Source organism: Hypomesus nipponensis, chromosome 12 (assembly GCF_054491055.1).
Source record: "Hypomesus nipponensis isolate SF chromosome 12, ASM5449105v1, whole genome shotgun sequence".
NCBI lineage: Eukaryota > Metazoa > Chordata > Actinopteri > Osmeriformes > Osmeridae > Hypomesus > Hypomesus nipponensis.
This window is the reverse complement of record NC_140372.1, coordinates 8,817,316-8,838,991: the sequence shown is the minus strand read 5'-3', so window position 1 is coordinate 8,838,991 and position 21,676 is coordinate 8,817,316. Positions and strand designations below refer to the sequence as shown.

The 21,676-nt window shown below is 50.1% G+C and overlaps 2 protein-coding genes across 5 annotated transcripts in view; one reads left to right on the top strand and one right to left on the bottom strand.

Moving 5' to 3' along the window:
• Nucleotides 1-1,210, bottom strand: part of dock9b (dedicator of cytokinesis 9b) — a 41,130-nt gene extending 39,920 nt beyond the window's left edge. For 2 of the 3 annotated variants that reach the window (XM_084667592.1, XM_084667596.1), the window contains exon 1: nucleotides 861-1,178. In XM_084667592.1, the coding sequence (XP_084523718.1) occupies nucleotides 861-989 (129 nt within the window). In that variant the 5' untranslated portion in view covers nucleotides 990-1,178. Of the gene's footprint in view, nucleotides 1-860 lie in introns of all 3 variants that reach the window. The other variant, XM_084667593.1, reaches the window with a different exon arrangement.
• Nucleotides 1,211-1,914: 704 nt separating this feature from the next.
• LOC146260953 (bone morphogenetic protein receptor type-2-like) lies at nucleotides 1,915-21,327 on the top strand. Of its 2 annotated transcripts, none has more exons than XM_084667498.1 (13): nucleotides 1,915-2,936; nucleotides 9,692-9,880; nucleotides 10,012-10,191; nucleotides 12,694-12,801; nucleotides 13,009-13,100; nucleotides 13,302-13,532; nucleotides 14,668-14,782; nucleotides 16,709-16,869; nucleotides 16,984-17,131; nucleotides 17,260-17,396; nucleotides 17,497-17,669; nucleotides 17,874-19,171; nucleotides 19,290-21,327. In XM_084667498.1, the coding sequence occupies exons 1-13, from the start codon at nucleotides 2,861-2,863 to the stop codon at nucleotides 19,547-19,549; spliced, it is 3,168 nt and encodes a 1,055-aa protein (XP_084523624.1). In that variant the 5' UTR covers nucleotides 1,915-2,860; the 3' UTR covers nucleotides 19,550-21,327. The 2 variants fall into 2 exon arrangements, with proteins under 2 accessions (XP_084523624.1, XP_084523625.1); XM_084667499.1 differs by lacking the exon at nucleotides 1,915-2,936 and adding an exon at nucleotides 8,790-9,051.
• Nucleotides 21,328-21,676: the final 349 nt, after the last annotated feature.

The window sequence follows — 21,676 nt, the reverse complement described above, 5'->3', positions numbered from 1 at the left end:
CAGTAGTTCTCATTCAGAGCCATTTCACTTCCCAGACGAGGAGGGGCATTTGGACCATGAGGAAAAATGTGTCTACTGGGTGGTAACCCCATTAGTTGAAATGTAACATGGGCTATTGATCATCATTAATAGCCTCCAACACCCAGCTATAGGTCACAGGATGCTCACCACTGCAGGACAGGGCTGTCAACATAGACACAATCTGCTCTCTATTCAAGTCTAATAAGTATGGGGTGAAGAAGGGAGTGTTGGAATTTCTGAAATATTTACCTGTAAAACATTAGTTTATTTGTCTACATCGGAGCCTGATGTTCTTTAAAGGTACATCTTGCCAATTTCGAGATTTGTTTCAGAGGGTGAGGGGGATAGGGCTACAAAGTGTATAACCCCCTCCCAAACACACTTGTGCTGCCAAATAATGCAAAAACAACAAAAGCATCACATCCAAGTAAGCACAACCTGCTTTTCCCTGTGATGCATTTGAACACTTGAACAAAGATGGTCTCTCAAGTGTAACTGACAGTCTATTCAGCTTACACAGCTATTTCAAGCTAATGTAACCTGATCTCGGTGTGTGTGTTTTGAGGCTTCAGGTAGCCTGATGAATAAATAAACATTTGTGGTAATGCTCTGTTTTGTACTGGGCAGCTGACCTCTGTCTTCTCTTGAGATGGAGGGTGTCCTTTACTCTATTGCCTGGAAGTACATATTAGAAAGTTGTGGATACGTTTCAGCTTTCCCAAAGGCATTGCAGGAGTTTCATTTGTGTCCATGGTGATTAGCTTTTGCTAGCCTGTCCGAGACTGGAAGGCATTGTTATCAGAGTTTACAACACACATGACGTGCATCGTTCTGCTTACCATCAACACCGACGTCCTCACAACCTCAGAGACGCTCTGTCTCAACTCTGCTGCGGTTCCTGGTTTGTTCAGACCCCGCGTGAACTTCCTCGTATCAGGTTGCGTACCCAGAGACATTGCTCCTTTCATAAAGAATTGAACTTTATAATAGTGACTATAGCTGTGGAAAACTTGGTGAGGAAAACCTTAAAGCCCCCGTTTCCGACGCCCCTTCCTCCACTGCCTTTAGTAGAGGCACACCATCTGACCAGTTCGGTCCTCAAGGTCTTTATGGCAGACAGAAAAAGCAAACATTTTTAGTTTACTCCGTAGACGCAGCATTTATTTTCCTATTCTTTTTTTTAATTACCGGTCAGGATAATACAGTCCCATAGCTGTCTCTCCTGCCTTTGCTTTCTCAATTCTCGATGTGCGCAAGTTATCGTTCCTGCACTGAATCGACTCTGACAGTAGGCACGCCCCCTTGCAATTATACCTTGCTACCCGACGCATGATCCGTGAAATATTGCTTAACCGCGTAGGCCTATTAAGCGTTTGCCAATGTTAACAGTTGCCATAAATGCTTACTGACTAAAATGCTACCGATAAAGCTTTAGACACAATTCCCTTTTAGCCTATCGGGAAACAAATGACTGCCAACCACCAATTCGCCTTTTGAACACAAGGTGGCAGTGTATTTACACTCAAATAGTTGGCAAAGGCATTTGGTGTCATATCTATAGTCTGCGGTTGGGGGCGCTCATTTTCTGTCTCGTCAGCCGTTGGGTACATTCGTTTAGGTTACAACAAAGTCTATGTGCCAAGCCGGTAGACTTGGAGCAGACTATCAGTTATAATGCTACATTTAAACATGAAAATCAGCGAGCTATGAATAAAGTTATTAATAAAATAAATATGAATACGTTTTGAGTTACTTTGTTGTGAGCTAGCCGAATGGATACCAGCTGTGGAGTAAAAAAAAATACTAAGAGTGGCGACCTGGTCCACCGCAGGATGACCCGGGATAACTAAACAAAATACTTCTTAACTACCTCAACAACAATCCAACCCCCAAAGCAATGTGATACTGGAGACTATCCAGAAGGCAATTTTCCTGCAATGAGGCGTTCCCAGCCCTGCCGCTCCGTCTGCCATTCGAAGCTCTGCCACGACCAATGCCAAATGTAATCGCTAGTTTAAAGCCAAGGGAACAGCAGAAGAAACGTCGAGCCAGCACCGTGATATACAACGACAGGAATAGCGTAGTATGCCGAAACAGACCAAAAGGCACAATCTTCAACATGCTACTACAGTACCAGATAGCTAGCCAGTTATCCGACTAGCGACGAGGCAACGGCAGAGGACCATCTTTGGCTTTTTCTCGTTATGGACTAGACCTCTTGGCGGACCCAGCTCTTTTGGCTAACTTAGCTTGGTAGCGTAGCTACTTTTCTTAAATGTTTATGTGCTTGCTAACGTATGACGCTTTCCAGCACTTGTGTCACAGCGAGGATGAAAAAGACACATTTACAAAATAGCTAGATACATTTTCAAACTTCGTGGGCTTGCTAACTACTGTAGCTGGCCATCCATAGCTGGTGTGCTTGCTGGCCAAATTCCTTTTTGTCCCCCCCATCTTTTTTTATTCCTTTCACGAATTTCCTTTTTTTTGTAGGTAGTAAGCACAAGCTTGCCATCTGATTTAAATTAGTTTTGCGCCTAATAGTTAACAATATGAAAACTTCATAGTCAACTATGTGTACACTTAGTAACAGTTTGCTAGCTAACTCGCTAGCTTAAAGATCAGATGAACTATCAAGTCCGCACAGCGTAGACTAGGTCTCTGGACAATCAATCAAGAACTGTATCGTGCGCTCTTTGAATCACTATCAATGTACTGCTCCGTGCTTGACACTTCAGTTCAAGTCATTGAACTAACATGATAGGAGTAACGACCGTTTGAGATATTTTAGAGTACCTAACACGACTTTCAAGCCAAGAGAGGTTGGACAGAGGAGCCGATGACCCGAGACATCGAAGCTGGGGCAATGCTGGCAATTGGACTATGCGTGATGGTGCTCCTTACTTCCGTGGCCGGTAAGCAAACATTTCTTGTTAAGCATGAACAGTTACATTCATGATTATGTGACAAGCGGTAAGAACTTCATTGAGCGGATGCATCTGGAAGTAAACCTGGTTTCAGCAGGGGTTTCTATCAGGATTGCAGTTAGACATAGCGTTGGTCTGCAGTGATGACTAAGGAACGTTAGCTAACCATGACAGCTTGAGTAGGTGCTTAGACATGCTTAGACTTAGACTATCTACTAGATTTACAGTAATGTTTTTGTTGTTGCCATGTAAATCGCTTCTGTAATTCAAGGGAACTTTCCAATACTGAACGACAGTCAAGTTACCTAGCTAATGTGGTTCTGGTGGTATTCTATGGATGTCACAAATACTTTATTATGTGATGTTTCATGTGACCCTGGGTTTGAGAGAGATATAATTTGACAGTTCTGTTTCAAGGCTACCGATGTCTGTGTGAGTGTCTCAGTGGGTGAGAATGAGAGCACAGGGATGGGACATAAGAGACATGATGATGGTACTTCAGTTACTCTTTTCATACTTGTTCATACTGCTCTTGGCTTTCAATCGTTGTCAATAGATCTACCTGACTGATCACACATCATGTACTGTGTGTAGGAATGGGGAAGAAAAAAAACGGTGAAGCCTTAAATAACCTAGCTGGTACCGCAGGGCCTTTTTGGCAGAGCTTGTGGCCCGCTAATCCAGACTTTGGGTTAAAGCCAGGCTTCTGTTGGACCTTGAGAAGAGTTAGATAAGATAACGGTCTACCGGGTTTGCTGAGCAGCATTCGGAGAGAAACGTGAGAGAGCCGAGCAGAGTGGCTGCAACCGTCTGAAATATGTAGCAGCGAGCAGGGTGGAGTTTGAGTTTGGTCTGTAATTTGCCCCGCATCTGTGATGTAGCGTGGGAGTGTTGTGTGTGTGTGTGTGTGTACGTGTGTGTGTGCGCGCATATATGTGAGCCTGTGTTACAGTTATCGAGTTCTCCAGTCCAATGCACAATCCAGCATCTCATAAGCCACAGTTTGACATTAGACAGTCCCTCTGGTACCATATCATAGTACTGAATGGATCAATGTTTTGCTGATTGCTTAGGTGGACACACACGTACGACATGCAAATTACGAAGAATCAATCCCTTGTCACCTAATGAAAACTAGTAAACACTCCAAGCCCAGTGTACTGTTACCCTCTATCATCCTTTTCTTCCACTCAGCCATGGTCTTGTGACGCTTGCCACATAACCCTGTTATAGATTTATCTTTCATATAGGCCTACTTTTTTGTCGTTCATGGGGTCTAGTTGCCAGTGAATTCTTCCAACACAGCATCATAGATATGCAGGAATGTTGTCCTGTGCCCTTGTGATGAAGATTTTGATGGAGGGAGTTGAATGCCACCAATGTCAACCCCACCTCACCATATGTTCCTCCAACATTATGCCATCAGTGGCTATCCATTTTTCTCCTTATTCTCTCTCTCTCTCTCTCTCTCTCTCTCTCTCTTTCTCTGTCTCTCTTTCTCTGTCTCTCTCTCCAGCTCTCTCTCTCTCCAGCTCTCTCTCTCTTTCTCTCTCTCTCTCTCTCTCTCTCTCTCTCGTTTTGACTCAGAAAAGGCTATGTTACCCTCTCATCATTCCCCCCCCCTCCACGTGTTTCACCTGCCACCCGCCATCCCTCTCTGTCCCCCGTGACTCATCTACCAGTGGGCGTTTGCCTGCTGCTCAAAAATCTGGAGCGCCAACAGTGCCAGCCTCACGGGCATCTGCACAGGCTACCTGCAGCGAGCAGGTGTCCCCTGATAGAGGGGAAGAGAGAAGACGGGTAAAGAGAAGAGGGAGATGGGGGGGGGGGGGGTAAGATTGTGCTCTTTTGAGAATGAGTAAAGTATTCAAGGATTTCGGAGGTATCTTTGAGGGGGGCTCATGTGGTTCGAGCTTTTTATTTTATTTTTCTCCCCCCCCCCCTCCCCCCACTTTCTCTCCTCCTACACTCGGTCCTACAGTGCGCCCGACTGATGAGGAGAGGCAAGGCCAATGAAAGAGAGGGAGGAGAGAGGATTACTCTGTATAAAAGTCCACCTCAGAGAAAACCTTGAGTGATTTTCTCCGCTTGTCGAGAGCAAGGGGGTGTTGGACAAAGCCTTAAGCTGGGTATTGTAGGCTCCACAGAGGGAGAGTGACAGGCCCCATCCTGTCTCCACCCGGGACCCAGGTCACAGCACCAGTTCACTGGGGATGCTGGATTGGCCCATGTCTTATGTGGCAAAGAATAGACATGAGATGTGTTTTGTTTTGTTCAACAAAGGCTACGTCCAGCATTCATTTTTCCCAAAAAAATGTTAGGCTATAGATTTCCTACCAACGCAGGTGTAAACTAGTTAGTCAACCTAATGATCTGTTTCTGTAAGTTCACAATAGCACCATGTTTTTCCCCCCTCTCTAAAGTTAAAAAAGAATAAATGTCTTTGTGCCCACTGCTCAGAATTGTTCAGTTTAGTTACTGCATAGCGGAGCACACACCCAATGGCCAAGACAAAAGCAGACCTTCTGGTTTGGGGGGGGGGGGGGAGAAAATTAGCGGATGTTTAAGAAAACAAAAGAGGCAGCCTTGGGATGGTAACTAGGAGCAACAGCCTATGATTAATATTCTCTCCTTGGAGACAATGGGCCTTGTAAAGCTACTTCCAGCCATCCCCGGTCTGTTCAGTGGTGGCCTTGCCAGCCTGGCCTGTATAGGACGTTTAGGTACAGCAGGCATACTGGACATGTGGAAGTGTTTACACTCAGACATTCAGACATTTTCAGTTTTAGATGGTCTCTCATGTTTCTGCACTAGGGTTGCAAAATTCTGGGAATATTCAAAGTTGTAAACTTTCCACGGGAATTAACGGGAACATACAGGAATTAACGGGAGTTAACAGGACATTTTGGTGTAATTTAATTGTATTTACCTTGTCATAAGCAGACGTGCATGCAAACATTTATAATACAACTTTCAAAAATGAAATTTGACCTTTTGTGAGTAGAACTTTATTCTTTCATCGAACAACAAAAAATATTAAAATGAACATGGCTTCAGTTTACCAAGAGATCAATATGCTCGTTAATGACAAACAGTATTGGGGAAAGTTCACTTTCTACCTGAACTAGTTCAGTTCATAGTTGACATATTTTTAATTGAACTAGTTCAGTTCATAGTTCATAATTCAACATTTTTTTACTTAGTTCACAGCTCCCAAAATGTATTTTAATATGTTGCTAATATAATTGAAATCCCGCAATACTGGAAATTAACAATTGAAATTACAATACCGCTCTTGGCCTCTACGCAATTCGATGCTCTCACACTTGCCAGGCATAGGGCTGAAACGTTCAGACGCAAAACTGATGTCAAAGATGTTCAAAAACAACAGAACGTTTTATGTTTATGTTTCTGGCAGACAATTTTCCCAACCAGCTGCATTCAGGGTCCAGCTGAGCTAGGCATGCATAGTATTGTTCTCAAGTTCCCTGTTATATGCTTTTGCAAAACCCCTTTTTTTTTTTTTTTTCCCGTGGAAACTTTCGGGAAACTTTCTGCCCCTTTGCAACCCTATTCCCTATTCTGCATCCTAAGCTATGCTACATGGAATCCTCAAAGGGAGAGCCTACATATTTATTTACTCCAGTCCAGAATATTAGACTCAGATGCAGTTTGGCCATTTGGACACTAGATGACTGGTTACCCCTTCACCAGCCCACACGGTTTTAGAATACAGTTAAATCGGATGACCCCAAGATTAGGCTAGCCAACAACACCATTGATATAGGTCACCGTGTGTGTGTCTTGATCCTATTTTCAGGGACTGTTTGTATGTGCTCATAACTGCATGGTGGTAAATGATCGCCTGTCGGCCATCGGCCAAGACGGGCTGAGTGTGCGGTATAAGCTGTAGTAGGATTAACATAACTGTACCAGACCCAGACAGACACTGGCTTTTGAGGGGGCCAGATGGACTTGTGGAACACCGCCACAGATTAGAGCCCCTCTCGACTGGGTCCAACTCTAAATTGGGGGTGTCAGGACATGCACCCCTCCCCCCCCCTTCGGCCCCCACACTAACAAAAACACCAAAACAAACCCCACAAATGGGTGCGTATCCATGGTCCAAAGCCGTATCCCCCTCCGCCTACCCCTCCCCATCTCCCCCAGGAGCCAAGGATGGGATGGCTGCCCTTACAAGTGAGTTGATTACAGGTGAGGTACCCCCCCCCCCCCCCCCGGGATAGAACATTCCAGCCTGAAGCAGCTTCTGTGTTCTGCTTCGCCTCGTTAACGTCAGCAGTGGAAAGACAAGGAGGCTGACGGCACAGTGATTCCGCGGTGTGTTTCACCACCACAGCTCTCCAGAAGGTTCAGCCCCATGTGTTTCAGCCCCGCAGCTCAGAGGAGAGGAAATGGGAAGGAGAGAAGGTGGACGGCAGGATTAGGCTGTTGCTTTTCAGTCGTGAGGCCAAGAAGAGGCATGGGGGGAGTGGGGGGACTGAGGAGGGGTGGGTTAGTCAGTACGACGAAGGCCGGGGGGGGGGCGTTTTTTGTAATGGGGGGGAGGAGATTAGCGAATAACTGGGCCATGGGTAAACAGAGAGTAGTCGTCCAATAGGCACACTCGCACAAACAGGAGAATTACTCCAAAGCCTTTTGATATGACTCACTGGCCCGGCACACTCTGACCCACAATCCAACACTGCAGCTGGAGCCAGCTCCACAGGGGCCTCGCTTCACTGGAGCTGCCCTGCTCTGAGGCGTAGTACTCTGCTGACCAATCAGGACGCACTGCACAGGACCTCAGACCAATCAGCAAACTCCAGTGTGTTTTGTGAGGAATTAGCGTGAAGATTGAGAAAAGTTGGGTACAGCGTGTGTGTGCGCGTGTGTGTGGGCTGCCCCTTACTCACCCAGGACATGGAGCTAATCTCCCAGCTAGCTAGACCCACCCCTAGTCAGGGGTTAAGGGGATTTTTTAAAAGTTTGATCCCAGACGATCACGCGGGGTGGCCTCTCCGTCATCTCTAACCACAGTTGGCGTGATCAGGAACCGCCCACGAGACAGCCAGGGCTCGTGGTGTAGTTATGGATATAAAGCCTGTGCATCAAGTGTGCCTTGCTACTCTCCCTCCCTCTCCCACTCTTCCTATCGCTCACGTTCTCCTCCTTCTCCCCTCCCTCCCTCCCTGTCCCATGTCTCTCAGAGCCCCACAGAGGGCCAGGGTTGACTGCTTATCGGAGGGAGGGAGGGACTCTGCTTGGCAGAGCGGCCATGCTCTGCCTACATGAAGTAGCTCGACCTTGGGGTCGGGCCGCAGTAGAAGCCCCCGCATGGGGGAGGGGAGGGGGAGTGGGGGGGTGCAAACACACCGGCACACCATGTCTCTACAATCAGTGATTACGCACATTGTCCTACATAAACACACACCAACACACTACAACAAACTCTCTCTTGCTGCCCTGACCCTCACTATCTCTCTCTCACTATCTCATTTATGGCTGCCTACTGGAATACCTAGAACAGGCCTCGTCCCCACAGAGCAGTAACCCCCTCTCGCTCTCACACCCACTGACCCACCCGAGGGGGAACACCCCCCTTTGAGACGGGAGTGAACGAGAGCCCGGGCCAGCGCGCCAACAAGAAGCAGATTGACGGGAACTCTCTGTGCTTCCTGACCCCGGGAGGTTCTCTCTCTCTCTCTCTCTCTCTCTCTCTCTCTCTCTCTCTCTCTCTCTCTCTCTCTCTCTCTCTCTCTCTCTCTCTTTCTCTCTCTCTCTCTCTCTCTCTCTCTCTCTCTTTCTCTCTTTCTCTCTTTCTCTCTTTCTCTCTTTCTCTGTCTCTCTCTCTCTAAAGCTCCCCGGTTTAGGATTAGGGTTAGGACCATGAGCGCTCGTCCTCGGGCCGCCGGCCCACGCAGACCAGCGATGGAGGCATGGGCCGGAGACGTTCGCTCAGGCTCCCCTGCTCCCCCGCTGTGGCCCCCCCACCGCTCTGCACGGCCACGCCGAGCCCAGGAGCTGGGGCTCGGACGGAGAACAGACACGGTAGTCGTGGTCTGAGGGGAAGGAGCTCCTCGCCCATCTCTCTCCATGCAAGGCAAGGCTGTTGGTCGTCATGGTAACGGATGTAATAAAAGTTGTTGGATGGATGGTTCTGCCCTTCGGCAGGTAGACACCAGAACCCTGGGAGGCTTTGTGTTCGGTGTTTCCGACCAGCCGTAGGAGGATGTGTGTGTGTGTGGGGGGGGGGGGGGAGGGGTGGGGGGGCTGCGACGCTGGTGTTCTTACACGGTGGGAGAGAGGGAGACATTCCGATTGGCTGACCACAGGCCTGTGTGTGTGAGAGGGTGTCTGCAGTCATGGGTGTGTGTGTGCGTCGATGCTTGTGTGTGTATGTGCACGTGCGCACGTCCTGAGCTTGTGGGCTCCAACTGGGCTCGAGATGGCCTGTTTAAGGAGGCAGTGGCTCGTCCAGCTCCGGGGTGTGAGCCCAGGACCGCTTAGGCAGCGGGGCTGTGTTGGAGCGCGCTCACACGGGTAGTAGACGTCAGACAGGGTGTCTCTCACTGTCTCTCTCTCTCGTTCCTTCTTCCCCCAGTCAGTCAGATCAGAAAGGTTAGTCCACAAATAGGCTGCCAGACAACCTTGAGAGGCCCGGGAAAGTCACCAGTCAGAGGTTTTCTCACATTGGGTCACTTGTCTGAAAGCTTTCCTCCCTGCTGTCTCCCCCCACCCAGCTGCGCAGGGCGAGGAGAGGGAGTGTGCCTTCACCGACGACCAGCAGCCCTGGGAGGTGGAGCGGGTGGCGGGGGAAGGCGAGGGCCGTGTCTCCCCAGAGAACACCACCACCCGCTGCCCCGAGGGCCGCCACTGCTTCGGCCTGTGGGAAAAGAGCCCGCCCGGGGACGTGCGTCTGGTCAAACAAGGTGGGCACACACACACACACACACACACTCGTCAATGTTTAGTTAACCCTTATATTTTGTGTAAGGCATGATTTAAAGACATGTCACCCACTTAATCACACTCCCCTCCCCCCCCCCCGCGCTACACCCAGGTTGTTGGACCCACGTTGGCGACCAGCAGGAGTGTCGTGACGACCGTTGCGTGGTAACCAACCGGCCTCCGCACACCCAGAACGGCACCTACCGCTTCTGCTGCTGCAGCAGCGACATGTGTAACGTCAACTTCACTGAGGACTTCCCCCCGCCCAGCCCCACCACCACCCAGCCCCTCTGTAAGTCACGCTACACACACACACACACACACACACCCAGCCCCACCACCACTCAGCCCCTCTGTAAGTCACGCTACACACACACACACACACACACACACCCAGCCCCACCACCACTCAGCCCCTCTGTAAGTCACGCTACACACACACACACACACTCAGCCCCTCTGTAAGTCATGCTACACACACACACACACTCAGCCCCTCTGTAAGTCACGCTACATACACACACACACACACCCAGCCCCACCACCACTCAGCCCCTCTGTAAGTCACGCTACACACACACACACACACTCAGCCCCTCTGTAAGTCATGCTACACACACACACACACACTCAGCCCCTCTGTAAATCACGCTACACACACACACCCAGCCCCACCACCACTCAGCCCCTCTGTAAGTCACGTTACACACACACACACACTCAGCCCCTTTGTCAGTCACGCTACACACACACACACACACACCCAGCCCCACCACCTCTCCGCCCCTCTGTAAGTCAGGGTACACACGCAGCCTCTCTATAATTCAAGGTACACCAGCACACACACAGTGCCAGCATTGCACAGCCTACCCACAGTAAGTTAGGATACTAAACCCCCCCCCCCCCATCTCCAGCACTGCATAGCACCTCTAAAGGACACGATGCACATGCACGTGGGTCGGGGGAGCTCTCCGGTTGTGGAGAAGTGGACACCCTGAGTGTGCAGCCTGCAGCCTCTCTGCATCCTCTCCTCTGATGGGCAGTAGCAGCACCAACGTCCTCTCAGGGAAAGGAAGCGGCTGGGGACAGCAGAGGCCTTTCAGCCGGCAATATTTCAGGCATTTTCCCCAAGCCGAACCGGAGGAGATTTCCTTTTCGCCCGGCTAATCATCTTAATTATCTGAATTGTTGCAGAAGGGTGAAGTGAGGGAGAGGCAGAAAGGAAAACCGAGTCCGATAAAGAGATGGGGGGTAGAAGGGGGGGGGTTCTTTGTATTTTCAGTGTTGTCAGTGTTAGTTTGTTTTTATAGGTTGCATCTCGGCCTCTGACATCCATGGGGATTTATAAGCCCTTAGTGACATTTCTAAATCAATAAAAGTTGTATTATATTGGAGATGAGCAGACAACAACAGAAAATAAAGGCTGAAGATGAATAATGGTTTGACTTCTGAATGAAAAAGGGCTTCTTCTCTGTGTGGGTGTGTCAGGGCTGTACGTGCAGTCTGATCCTAGACGCACTCAGACTCAGGTCAAACATACACGTACACAGCGTTGTCAAGATCCTTGTTGAATTCAGGTTTTATTCTAAAGGAGCGGGAGAGGAACCAGGCTGAGAGATGTTTCTCGTCGACCAAGTCAGTTCCTCTTTCAAGGTCCAGGTTTCACATCAAAACACACCTCTGTATGTCTGGACCATTATTTATTCAGGGAGGTCGACGCGAGCCCTCAGGTCGATGCAGTCTTCAGGAGTCGTCCTCGAAATATGATGTGTGACCGCAGTGCTGGAGCTCACACACACACACGCAAGAATTCACACACTCGCTTGTACGCACATTTGCTTCAGACATTTTTCATATACAGACATTTTAAGTCATAGAAATCACTTATGTATTGTTAAACTCACACACACACACACACCCCTGCCACACACACACACACAGTATTTGCGAGGGAGCTGTCTGGTTAATAATTGATGGCGGCGAGGCCACTGAGCAGCCTTGACTGACAGAGACACGCACTCTGGCTCTGCAGGGGTTAACAAGGTCACAGCAGCCCTGGGTTCAGGGGGTTGTCCATCAAGCCCTCTCTCCCCTCCCCCGCCTGCTGAAGCAGACAGGAAACGCAGGCTAATTACACCGCTCACACACACACACACACACACACACATATATTCATAAACATACTCGGGTTCTCTCGTCGCAACCTCTGGGTCTGTTGTTTTCGCTCGCTCGCTCTGTTTGTGTCGCGCGACCACAAACGAGCCAGAGCCAGACACCTCGCCCACCTTGGAATGCAGACGAGCAGCATGATTCAAAGCATCCTCCGTCCCGCGTGTGTGTGCGTCGTGCCATCGGAGCGACCACATCCAGTGCAGTCAGTGATGTCCCCCACGCTGACGCACCAACCCGGCTCTGACCCCATACTGTCGTTAGCACTTTAGTCGGCTCCTTCTCTCTCAGCATCTGTAAATGCGCGTATGCTGTCGGCCGTTAGTGTGCTTCCGGTTCTGTGTGTGTGTGTGTGTGTGTTGCTCTGCAGCTCCATGTTTTCCAGTCTGTTGAGCCTGAACCATGCTCAGGCCTAATTGATTTGCTCATATGCTTCACCTCTCCTGCCCCAGTCGCTTGATCGGCCACAAACAGACATGCCCAAATCATTTTCATTTAGTACTTCAAAGATGTTTGTGTGTGTGCACGTCTAATATATGATCTGTGCAAGTGGTTGTCTAAATCCAATTTCCTCACAAATATATCGTCTCTAGACTCTAACGAACAACTTGTTTACCTCTTCTAGACTCTCGTACGTTGCAATGCGAAGAGACCGTTGTGATTGCCCTGGCAACCATCTCAGTCCTCGCTGTCCTCGCTGTGGCCGCCTTCTTTGCCTACCGCATGATGCACGGTAAGTTACCATGGCAATGCTAATTGCTGGAGGACATTTAAGGACTTGTTTTGGCAACAGGATTTATTAAGTCTTTTTTTAGATTAAGGTTCTATGCCCCAAATGGCTGCTATTTGTGGTTTTTGATAAGTTCATTGAAATGCGCGTGCTCATGTGAGGAGGATGAGAGCCGGCTCCTAACTGTGCGTGCTTCCTGTGGCATCATAGCGGACGGTAAACACGGCCTGCACAACTTGAACATGATGGAGGCCGCTGGTTCTGAGAGCTCTCTGGACTTGGACAATCTCAAACTGCTGGAGGTGAGACTGTGTTTGTCTGTTTGCGTGTCAACCTTTCACACTAACATTTAAAAGAGAATATTGATGGGCTTGAACAAAGAAAAAGCCGCACAGATCAAAGCTGCAAATGAAACCGGTGTAGGAAATCAAGCCAGAGAATCGATTATTCTTTTTGATCTGTTTGTCACCTTGTCCTGTCCCTCCCCTCCTTTTCTCTCTCAGCTGATTGGCCGCGGCCGCTACGGCTCGGTGTACTGCGGTTCGCTGGACGAGCGTCAGGTGGCGGTCAAGGTGTTTACCTCGGCCAATCGGCAGAACTTCCTCAACGAGTGCTCCATCTACCGGCTCCCCCTGCTGGAGCACGAAAACATCGCCCGCTTCACCGCCGCCGACGAGCGCCTTGGGCCGGAGGGGCGGGTGGAGTACCTGCTGGTGATGGAGTACCACCCCCATGTGAGTAGCACCGGGGGGAGCTGAGGTTCTCCAGTCAGAGGGCTGAGCGCTCGCCACACATCTCCAGCCCCAATCCGGCCCCAACGTGTGATTAGAAAAATGCCATGCAACCGTTTCCCTAAAAGCTGAAGTTGAGGTGTGTTTGTTCTCTGGTGGTACAAAGACCTGAATAATAGTGGCAACTCTCTAGTCCGCTCTACTAGCATTACAGTGGTCTAACTACTCAGCACACGCATGGCAAGCAACAGTAAATCCACTAGCTGCACTTAGCATCTCCCCAGCAGCACTTTCTTATTAATATGAATGCTTCCTTAAGTATGGCTCCTGTCATGTAGCAGTATGTGAGTAACCTAGTTTCTAACCTGATCAGATCAAAGCCTGGACTGGATCTCCTACTACCTGGGTCCAGAAAGCTGCTCTAATCTGACCAACTGATCTGAAAGGTTAGGGGTTACCTAGAGTCCTCACAAGGACTGTTAAAAGCTGAAACCACAAATGAACTCAAATGAAAGAAATCAGCCCCTCTTGTACCAGAACTTTCCGTCTGGCCCGGAAGGAATCGACGACCCAAATGGGACATCTTGGTTTTCAGCTCACATCTTGGTACCTGATCACAGCAGCCCGTAGGATAGCGCCTGCTAGCAGGCACGGCGGTTACCACAGTAACCGCAGTATCACATTCTGGGATGTGTGGTTCTTGAAGGCAGGTTGCATCCACTTCAAACTGAGAAGCCTAGTGGCAGAGAGGAACACACATGGAAACACAAAAGCTGTGGAAGCAGTCGGGGGAATAGAGGAACATTCAGTGTGTGGGTGTGGGGGTGTGTGTGTGTGTGTTTACCCTCCCCGCCCATCCAGTAGGGTCTCTGGTGTGTCTTCACAGCATGCCGTCTTTGATCTCCTTTGAAGGCAACACACCCTCAGAAGAAGTTTCTACCCATCGTTGTAAACGTGTCTTGGAACCTATATTTTTCGTCTGTTATATCTAGAGTGCCGATACGGTCTCTGTGCCAACTCCCTCCTCATAAACAATTCTTTCCTTTCTCTTTTTTTCCTCTGCGCCCCCCCCTCCCGTGACTCCTCTAACTCATCTCTCTTCCCTCCCTCCCTCCCTCCCTCCTCCCCCACCCCCCAGGGCTCGCTGAGTCGCTACCTGGGCCTACAGACAGGAGACTGGGTTAGCAGCTGTCGCTTGGCTCACTCCGTGACGCGCGGCCTGGCCTACCTGCACACAGAGCTCTTTAAAGGAGGTGGGTACAGAGAGAGAACACCTGCCCGCCCTGCACTCACACACACACACACACACACACACACCACAAAAATAACAATGAAAATATTCATATGCCACTGACATAGCAGATGCTCCTACTCAAAGCTACTTGCACTTGGGAGAATCCAGAGCTCTGATTTGAGCGTGTGTGTGTGTGTGTGTGTGTGTGTGCATCGAGCCTGCTAGAGTGCATCTGGAGCGCAGTGCAGGACCTGGGCCAAAGCCTCTAAGACTGCAGTGTGTGTGTGTGTGGCTCTTGTTTGACTTGGAGCGATTTGCATCCCTCCATGAAGGGAAGACCGCACACCAGGAAGGATATTAATAGATGTGGTCACAGTCGCCTAGAAGAGAGAGGGGGGGGTTGGAGCGAAAGCGGAAGAGAGATTCAAATGACAACTGATTCCGAGGCCCTCAGATGGAAAGATTGGAAATATGAGCCCTAAGCTCTCTGTGTCTCTGTGTCTGTCCATCTGTGTAGAGCTCTCTGTGTCTCTATGTGTCTCTATGTGTCTGTCCATCTGTGTAGAGCTCTCTGTGTCTCTCTGTGTCTCTATGTGTCTGTCCATCTGTGTAGAGCTCTCTGTGTCTCTATGTGTCTCTGTGTCTGTCCATCTGTGTAGAGCTCTCTGTGTCTCTATGTGTCTGTCCATCTGTGTAGAGCTCTCTGTGTCTCTATGTGTCTCTGTGTCTGTCCATCTGTGTAGAGCTCTCTGTGTCTCTATGTGTCTGTCCATCTGTGTAGAGCTCTCTGTGTCTCTATGTGTCTCTGTGTCTGTCCATCTGTGTAGAGCTCTCTGTGTCTCTATGTGTCTGTCCATCTGTGTAGAGCTCTCTGTGTCTCTGTGTCTCTGTGTCTGTCCATCTGTGTAGAGCTCTCTGTGTCTCTATGTGTCTGTCCATCTGTGTAGAGCTCTCTGTGTCTCTATGTGTCTCTGTGTCTGTCCATCTGTGTAGAGCTCTCTGTGTCTCTATGTGTCTCTGTGTCTGTCCATCTGTGTAGAGCTCTCTGTGTCTCTGTGTCTCTATGTGTCTCTGTGTCTGTCCATCTGTGTAGAGCTCTGCCGTTCCTCACACAGCATACACATTTGCATACAAATGTGTGCGCTGTGCATCGACACACTCTAAACCCACACAGGCCCCGACAGGAGAGAGAGACAGAGAGAGAGAGAGAGAGAGAGAGAGAGACAGAGAGAGAGAGACAGAGAGAGAGAGACAGAGAGAGAGAGACAGAGAGAGAGAGAAAGAGAGAGAGAGACAGAGAGACAGAGAGAGAGAGACAGAGAGAGAGAGACAGAGAGAGAGAGACAGAGAGAGAGAGACAGAGAGAGTGAGACAGAGAGAGACAGACAGAGAGAGAAAGACAGAGAGAGAGAGACAGAGAGAGACAGAGAGAGAGAGACAGAGAGAGAGAGACAGAGAGAGACAGAGAGACAGAGACAGAGAGAGAGAGACAGAGAGAGAGAGAGACAGAGAGACAGAGACAGAAAGGGAGAGGGAGAAAATAATTGGAAAAGAGCAGGGATGGTGAGAGACTGGAGATCTAGTGGGGCTGGGTGCTACTTCATTCTGCTTATAGTTTCCAGCAGCGGGCTCCCTGGGGGGTTACACTGGTAGGCCTCCTCCCCCCACTGTCCTTGCCCACCAATAGCAGCTGCTACAGCAGACTGCTGTGCCCGTGGCGCTCTGCCCTCTAGTGGACAGTGTGATAACAACAGAGATTCATTCTAGGTCCCACATGCTGTACATTTGAGAGACAACCAAAACAATTGACCACATGTGTTAGTGTTGTGTATGGGAGCTGTTTTGAGGGGGTTTGTGTACTTTCCAATTTAACGTTTTTGTGAAGAAGTCAAATTGTAACATCCTTCCTTCCCACTGCCCCCTCCCTGTACCTCCCTCTCTCCAGACTTGTACAAGCCTTCCGTGTCCCACAGGGACCTGAACAGCCGGAACATTCTGGTCAAGACTGACGGGACCTGCGTCATCATCGACTTTGGCCTGTCCATGAAGCTGACCGGGAGCCGGCCGCTACGCCACGGCGAGGAGGAGAACACCGCCATCAGCGAGGTGAACTGGGCAGGGGAACCTCCCTCAGAACCCCAGCAAGAGTTAGTTGTTAGGAATAAAGGCTAATTTTAACTTTTTTTTTTCCCCCCCCCCCCACACACACACACACTCCAGGTGGGCACCATCCGCTACATGGCCCCAGAGGTGCTGGAGGGGGCGGTGAACCTGAGGGACTGTGAGTCGGCCCTGAAGCAGGTGGACATGTACGCCCTGGGCCTAGTCTACTGGGAGACCTTCATGCGGTGCACTGACCTCTTCCCTGGTAAGATCCAGCACCTTCTCCAGCCTCCACACAGAACACACTTTAGTATGGGGTTTTAGAAGTGGATGGTTTTGGTAGTATGTGTTGTTGTGTTGTGTTAAGCCGGTCTCCTCCTTTCTGGTCTCCAGGAGAGACGGTTCCTGAGTACCAGATGGCGTTCCAGGCCGAGGCAGGGAACCACCCCTCGTTTGAAGACATGCAGGTTCTGGTGTCCAGGGAGAAACAGAGGCCCAAGTTCCCAGAGGCCTGGAAGGAGAACAGCCTGGTGAGGAGTGTGTCTGTGTTCCTGCGTGTAAGAGAGAGAGACAGATACAGTATGTAGATGTGTATATATATATATATGTGTGTGTGTGTGTGTGTCCCAGGCGGTGCGCTCTCTGAAGGAGACCATGGAGGACTGCTGGGACCAGGACGCAGAGGCCCGCCTGACGGCCCAGTGTGCCGAGGAGCGCATGGCCGAGCTGCTGCTGATCTGGGACCGCAGCAAGTCCGTCAGCCCCACCCTCAACCCCATGAGCACCGCGCTGCACAACGAGAGGTGGGAACACGCGCCACGGCCAATCACGGCACAGGGCTCCACACCGCGAGGGCCGTGCGAGCACTGAGCAATGACACACAGTCAGTTAACAACACCGCCTGACATCCAGTCAAGTCAAACACACCCATGGAATACGTATGTGTCGTGGATATTCAAAAAAGATTCATGTTGACGCCTCTCCTCATGACTGCCTTTACCTTATAGGAACCTCATGGCACCACTATCAGGCTCCTATCCAGACCACCCTTCTTCTTACATCGAGGAACAGGAGGGCGTGGTTAAGAACACGCCGGGCGACGCCTCCTCTTCCACCACTGGCCGGGCCGGCACAGGGGTCGGGGAGAGGAACAGGAATTCAATCAACCACGACCGGCAGCAGAACCAGCACGCTCGCATGCCCAGCCCGGACGGTAGTGCAAGCGGGATGGGCCGAGGGGGCAGCCCCTCCACCAACACCACTGAGTCCAGCCATGGCTTGGAGGGACCCACAGGTGGCGCTGTGGTGCCGGTCTGCCTGCACCTCACCCAGGAAGACCTGGAGACCACCAAGCTGGACCCCAAAGAGGTGGACAAGAACCTGAAGGAGAGCTCCGACGAGAACCTGATGGAACATTCCCAGAAGCAGTTCTGTTCCCCGGACCTGCTCAGCCCGGGCAGCTCCAGCCTGCTCTACCCTCTCATCAAGATGGCCGCCGAGGCCTCGGGCTCGGTAGACGCCCCACCCACCGCCATCTTCCCCCTCCCCAAGCAGCAGAACCTGCCCAAGCGCCCCTCCAGCCTCCCGCTCCGCACCAAGCCCTCCAAGAAAAACTCCACCTCGTCCTCCGCCGCCTCCTCGTTGAGGTTTAAGTTCGGCCGCCACGGCAAGTCCAACCTGCGGCAGGTGGAGACCCAGGGGGGCGGGGCTAAGGTGAACGTGGCCCCGCCCAACACCTCCCCCCACGTGGCCGAGCCCCGCCCTCACCGGGGCGCAGGCACCAACAACCAGCCGCGCGGGCGAGACCCCGCCGCCGCCGTCAACGGGATGAGCGCTCAGGCCAACGGCGGGACCCCCTCACTCCAGACGGCGGCCGCGGCGGCGTCAGGGCCCCAGAGGTCAGACGACAACCGCCTCAGCCTGATCACAGCCAGCCCCGACGAGAACGAGCCCCTGCTGAGCCGAGAGAGGGCCGACGCCCTCCGCTCCGCCCGGCCCAACGCCAACAACAACAACAACAACACCACCCGCGGCCAGGGGGAGGGCGAGAGCGAGGGGGAGAGCGATGGAGGCGGAGGCGAGGAGGAGAGCGGAGCAGGGGGAGGGGACGGCAGGGAGACGAGCTGTCCCCCAGGAGAGAGCTCCGGGGCTGGGGCCAGCTCCCACCCTGGGGCTGCTTCTGGAGATGCTGATGCCCCAGTGACCCTGCGAGGAGAAGCTCTGCTCAGGAAGCCTAAAGGCCGAAGGCCTGAGAGACCCAACTCCCTGGACCTGTCCTTCACCACCCGCGACCTATCCTCTCTGGGTGAGTACACACACACACACACTTGACAACTCTCTCATTGACATGGTCATGAGAACATACACCTTGTCCACGACACCATGTCTTGTTTTTAAATGCTTTTGTTTCGTCTGTGTTCCAGGCGAGGGCTTGGTGTCACGAGACGGACAAGCAGAGACTGCCGAGAAGATCAAGAAGCGCGTCAAGACGCCGTACTCCCTTAAGCGGTGGCGTCCCTCCACCTGGGTCATCTCCTCGGATACCAGGGGGTCAGAGGTCAACAACAACACTGGAAGCGGCCCTCGGGCCCCGGGCCAGAGTCAGGCTTCCACCCAGGCTCGGCCCAAATCCAGTTCCGCCGTGTACCTGAGGGGCTCCGAACCCAACGACACCCGAGTCTGACTTCCGACACGAACCCTGTGGCAGGAAGCAGGCCGTTTTCCGAGGTGTTTTCATCTTCGTCTCCGAACTAGTTTTTTTGTTTTGTTTTTTGTTCTCTCCTTCAGCAAGAGGAAGCTATCAAGAGTCCTGTTGACACGCCGCAGTCTGTTGTACAGTCCCTTGCTTCAGTGAGCCGATTCGAAACTTTGCTTGACGTGAAATCCGACAAGGAGTTTCCTTCTCCTGTGTTTTGTTTTTCATATGGATTCATTTTACGTTCTGACGATCTCTCACCGCATGATCGAGGTTCAGTTGCATCCTTTCGGATGCACTTGGGAACAGCTGAAATCAGTATCTCTTAAAGAGGGGGGTCTGTCGTGACCATTATAAGGAGTGGTCTCTAAACCTAAAAGTTGTGCAAAGGAGTAAAAGTCAACAATCAGTATTCGGGCGTTCTTCCTCTCGCTTCTTGGGTGCATCAAAGAAGATGAGTCGTGCGCTCCACAAAACACTACGGTCTTAAAGACAAGAAACTACTTTTTTTTTCCTTTATATACTTATTTTTTATGCAATGCTTATTCATATATTTTACCATGCATCTATCTTTTGTATCATGATTTGAACTGTGCAATAGTATATAGAAATGTGATGATTTTACTGTTTTATGGCTTCCATTCTTTTTGGTCATTGTTAATCTCTTGAGTATGTTATCCCTAGGTTGCACTTACGAACAGTCACAATCTTTTATTCAGCCTCTATCACAAAGAGGAGCCTATTGGATGGCAATGCTTTCTTTCTATCTCCCTTCTCTTCTCTTCTTTCCTCTCTTTGCATCTCTCTGTCCTCTCCCACCCACCCCTGTTCCCTGTTCTCTCTCCCCTCTCTCGCTTCTCCTCCTCCCCTCTGTCTCATGGGACAATCCATTGTGAAGTCAAGTGAGAAATGAGAGAAGCTACAGAGATCAGTACCAATCAGTGGGATTGAAAAAGGCTAATTTTAGTGGACAAGCTCACCTTTACATCCTGGCTTGCACAATACCTGGGAGGAGTCTGTCTGTGAAGCCGCCAATCAGGAGAGAGGAACCGAATCCGTTCCAGTCACGGACAGGCTAATGCAGTTGACTAATGCAACTGAACCTAGATATATCTCTCAGCTCAGAATCAGATTCTTTTGAAAACGTCTTTGAAAACCAAACTCTCTGAAGCACGCTGGAAGTCTTTACCTCTGTCGGTCTTTGTGGTGTATGTGCGTGTGTGTTCTGTCATTCATGGCCGTGTCTGTCTGTATGGAACATGGGTTGATTGCGTGTGTGTTTCCTGTACATGTGCCAGCATGTGCACATATATGGCTGTGTGAAAGTGTGTGTGTTTATGTAATGTTCCCTTCATATGTAATCAAGAAATGTATACTATACAGGCCTGTGGCTGCACAAGCCTATGATGTAACGGTGTAGTTTGGACTACTTGTCTCTCAGTGCTGCTTCAGAGCATATGAAATGATCCTCTGTTTTGTAATCTGTCATTTGTATGAGAATATATATGTGTATTGCAAAAATGCCTTGATACTTGCATAATTTTTATGGACTTCTGTTTTCATTTCATTAATTGGATTATTTGACAGGGACAATGTACAGTTAAATCAAGCCTGAAAATCTAATGTCTAAACCAGATAAAGCACTCAATGGACATGACATTTTTATTTCATTGCTATGCCTCTGCTCTGTACAATTTCTGTAACATTCTATAAACATTTTTGACTCAAAATGAGAAAAAAAATCTGAATAAATGTATGAAAGCACAGTGATGTCTTGTTTGATGTTTTTCTGATTCAAACACGTATACAGTCCTATCTGAGCTTGCAGGATAGTTTGATATCATAAAATGTGTCCTTTACATCTTCACATTCTTTAATGCTCAAATGCATAAATCAATGGCTGGTGATACTGTTTGACACATCATATATGATGTCCCTGGTGTCTTTTTCTTTTAATATAGCAAACCGTAACCAAACCATCCCAAAAATGATAAGACCCCAGCTTTTGTCCAATTGGCAATATGATAGACAGATTTACAAGACCTGTAAATTATGTTTTGGCCATGTACAATATTGCCACCGGAGGGAGACAGTTCCACACCAATCTGTTTACTA